The sequence below is a fragment of the Chiloscyllium plagiosum genome, chromosome 34 (genome assembly GCF_004010195.1).
Source record: "Chiloscyllium plagiosum isolate BGI_BamShark_2017 chromosome 34, ASM401019v2, whole genome shotgun sequence".
In the NCBI taxonomy this organism is placed as follows: Eukaryota; Metazoa; Chordata; class Chondrichthyes; order Orectolobiformes; family Hemiscylliidae; genus Chiloscyllium; species Chiloscyllium plagiosum.
The window spans coordinates 41,390,708-41,393,362 of record NC_057743.1 but is presented as its reverse complement, the minus strand read 5'-3'; the positions used below and the strand labels follow the sequence as shown (position 1 = coordinate 41,393,362).

The following is a 2,655-nucleotide window of genomic DNA, read 5'->3' as shown; positions in this document are numbered from 1 at the left end:
CAGAGACACACATAGAGATACACAGAGACACACACAGAGATACTCAGAGACACACACACAGAGATACATAGAGACACACAGAGAGAGATACACAGACACACACAGATACACAGAGACACACACACACACACACACAGACATACACAGACACACACAGGCACAGAGCCTGGTGTGAGAAAGTTATAAATGGCGAGTAGGTTTGAGAATAGGGAGGATATAAAGTGTTAACTATTCATGAGGGAACAGACCAGTTGCAGATTGTTGAAATCCACATCGTAAATCAGCAGCTACACCCGAGCTGGATCCAGGCGAGCTGAGAGTTGTACGTTCACTGGGTCATGTACATATTTCCGGCTGCAGTCTCACCTGGTAACTATTGAGCTTCCAGGGGGCAGGAGGTGGGCTGGGATCTGAGACATTTCCATCCCGTACAACAGTCCAAACAATACATCGCCTGGCGGAGTTTAAAATGTAAAATGGTTGATGTTTTGAAATCGCATTGCTGGTTTAGTTACAATAACCTGCCCTGGGATCTGGTCAGGCTGTGGTTAGGGATACAGGAGGCATTTGGAACAGAATGATTGCAGGGGGTATTCACTGGTTTTACACCTCCGTTCTTGGTGAACTCTGTTTAAATTTCGGTGGAAATTCACATAAATGTTTAACACTTATTACTCTTTCCATTTAGTGCGATATTAACCTATTTTAAAATACTGCCCAACTCCAGTAACCGTTTGAAGATGTGGCTGGAGCCTGTTGAAAATGAAGATTAATTTGACTAAGTTTTCAATCTGACACCGCCTCACTGTCCCAGGCAATGCCTTCTTGGGAAATCAGAAAAGCCTTAAACATCCAGGCTTTTTTTTGCCTGAGTGACAAATGATTCACTGACAGTGTTAAAACATTTCCTCATACTATGAATTCTGTGAAAAGAACATGCCCTGATTCTGTATCATTAAAACACACGTTGTACCCATTGTTTTGGTCACACGGGTCTCTTGTGTTCCCTCTTTCCTTTTCTCCCAGTGAATATTTCCCTCCCCAGTCCCTCTCTGTGTCTGTGTGTGTGTCTGTGTGTGTGTGTGATTCAGCTCTGCCCCCAGCGTTCCACTCCAGCCGGTTCCTTGCTCTGAGAACCTCTGACCACACTCGAATTCTCACAGATCTTCCCCGGCATTCTCTGTGGTTGACCTTAAACATTCGTTTATCTGACTACCCTCATTCTTCAGCTCATTACAAACTGTAACACACCAGCAACTCCCTCAAACCTGTGACTTTAGAAATGAAATATATTAAATCCCAACTTCGCCCGCATTGCAAAATCGGCACCGCAGAACATTACAAACAGGTTAAGGTCTCGTCCAGAGAAACTGGTCACGGATTTTTAAACCGTGTTGTGGGGGAGGGGATTCCCAGTAAAATACAGTCGTTCTGTAAACTATACCTTGTCTGTTGCCATGCTGCTCTCTCACAGATGAAGACTTTGCGGATTGCTGGGTTTTGGTCTTGGGGGATTTCTCTGGGTCACGCTATTCAAATCCTTCTGTGATTCAGTCCTCGCCACAAATGCTCCTCCAATATCTGTAATAAGGTACAGAGTTATCTCCCTGTGTTGAAAGTTCCTTCTGTGTCCCTCCTTCCTATGACGCTCATGTAATAATCGGCTGAGAGGAACGGACTGCTCTTTGTGTGAGTGCTTTGAATGGGATTGGATATCAATGGGTGACGTCTGAGGGGTGTGTGATGGGCTTGCCCCTTTACCATTTGCTGAGGATCTCATGGACCAGTCTCCTGGGAGTGTGACAAAATCTTCCCCACCCACGCCTTCCCCAAACCCACTACAGATCTCCTTACACACTGTCCATTGGCAGCAGCCGTTTCCATTTCTAAAGTTACATGAACATGAGGGTTAGCTGCTGAAAGTCATTGTACAATATATTTATAAACAGGAGACCTGACCAGGAACTGGCTCCACTGGATTACATGGAGGGCCCAGTTTCTGCCTCCTGGTCTTTCTCAGTTTAGACTCTGATCCGAACTGGGTAGCCTGCCAACTCCCTGAGTATAAATCACACACCAAAACTTCTTCATAACTTTGTCATAGAGTCATAGAGATGTACAGCACAGAAACAGATCCTTCGGTCCAACCCTTCCACGCCGACCAGATATCCCAACCCAATCTAGTCCCACCTGCCAGCACCCGGCCCATATCTCTCCAAACCCTTCCTATTCATATACCCATCCAAATGCCTCTTAAATGTTGCAATTGTACCAGCCTCCACCACTTCCTCTGGCAGATCATTCCATACACGTACCATCCTCTGTGTGAAAAAATTGCCTGTTATATCTCTTTTATATCTTTCCCCTCTCACCCTAAACCTATGCCCTCTAGTTCTGGACTCCCCGACCCCAGGGAAAATACTTTGTCTATTTATCCTATCTGTGCCCCTCAATTTTGTAAACCTCCAACGCTGCAGGGAAAACAGCTCCAGCCTGTTCAGCCTCTCCCTGTAGCTCAAATCCTCCAACCCTGGCAACATCCTTGTAAATCTTTTCTGAACCCTTTCAAGTTTTACAACATTTTTCCGATAGGAAGGAGACCAGAATTGCACACAATATTCCAACAGTGGCCTAACCAATGTCCTGTACAGCCGC

At 45.5% G+C, this 2,655-nt stretch overlaps 1 protein-coding gene across 1 annotated transcript in view; it reads right to left on the bottom strand.

Moving 5' to 3' along the window:
• The window catches only part of LOC122540476 (solute carrier family 2, facilitated glucose transporter member 1-like), a 34,159-nt gene extending 32,478 nt beyond the window's left edge, over positions 1-1,681 (bottom strand). The window contains exon 1 of the mRNA XM_043676328.1: positions 1,445-1,681. Coding sequence (XP_043532263.1) covers positions 1,445-1,459 — 15 coding nt within the window. The 5' untranslated portion in view covers positions 1,460-1,681. The remainder of the gene's footprint in view (positions 1-1,444) is intronic.
• Positions 1,682-2,655: the final 974 nt, after the last annotated feature.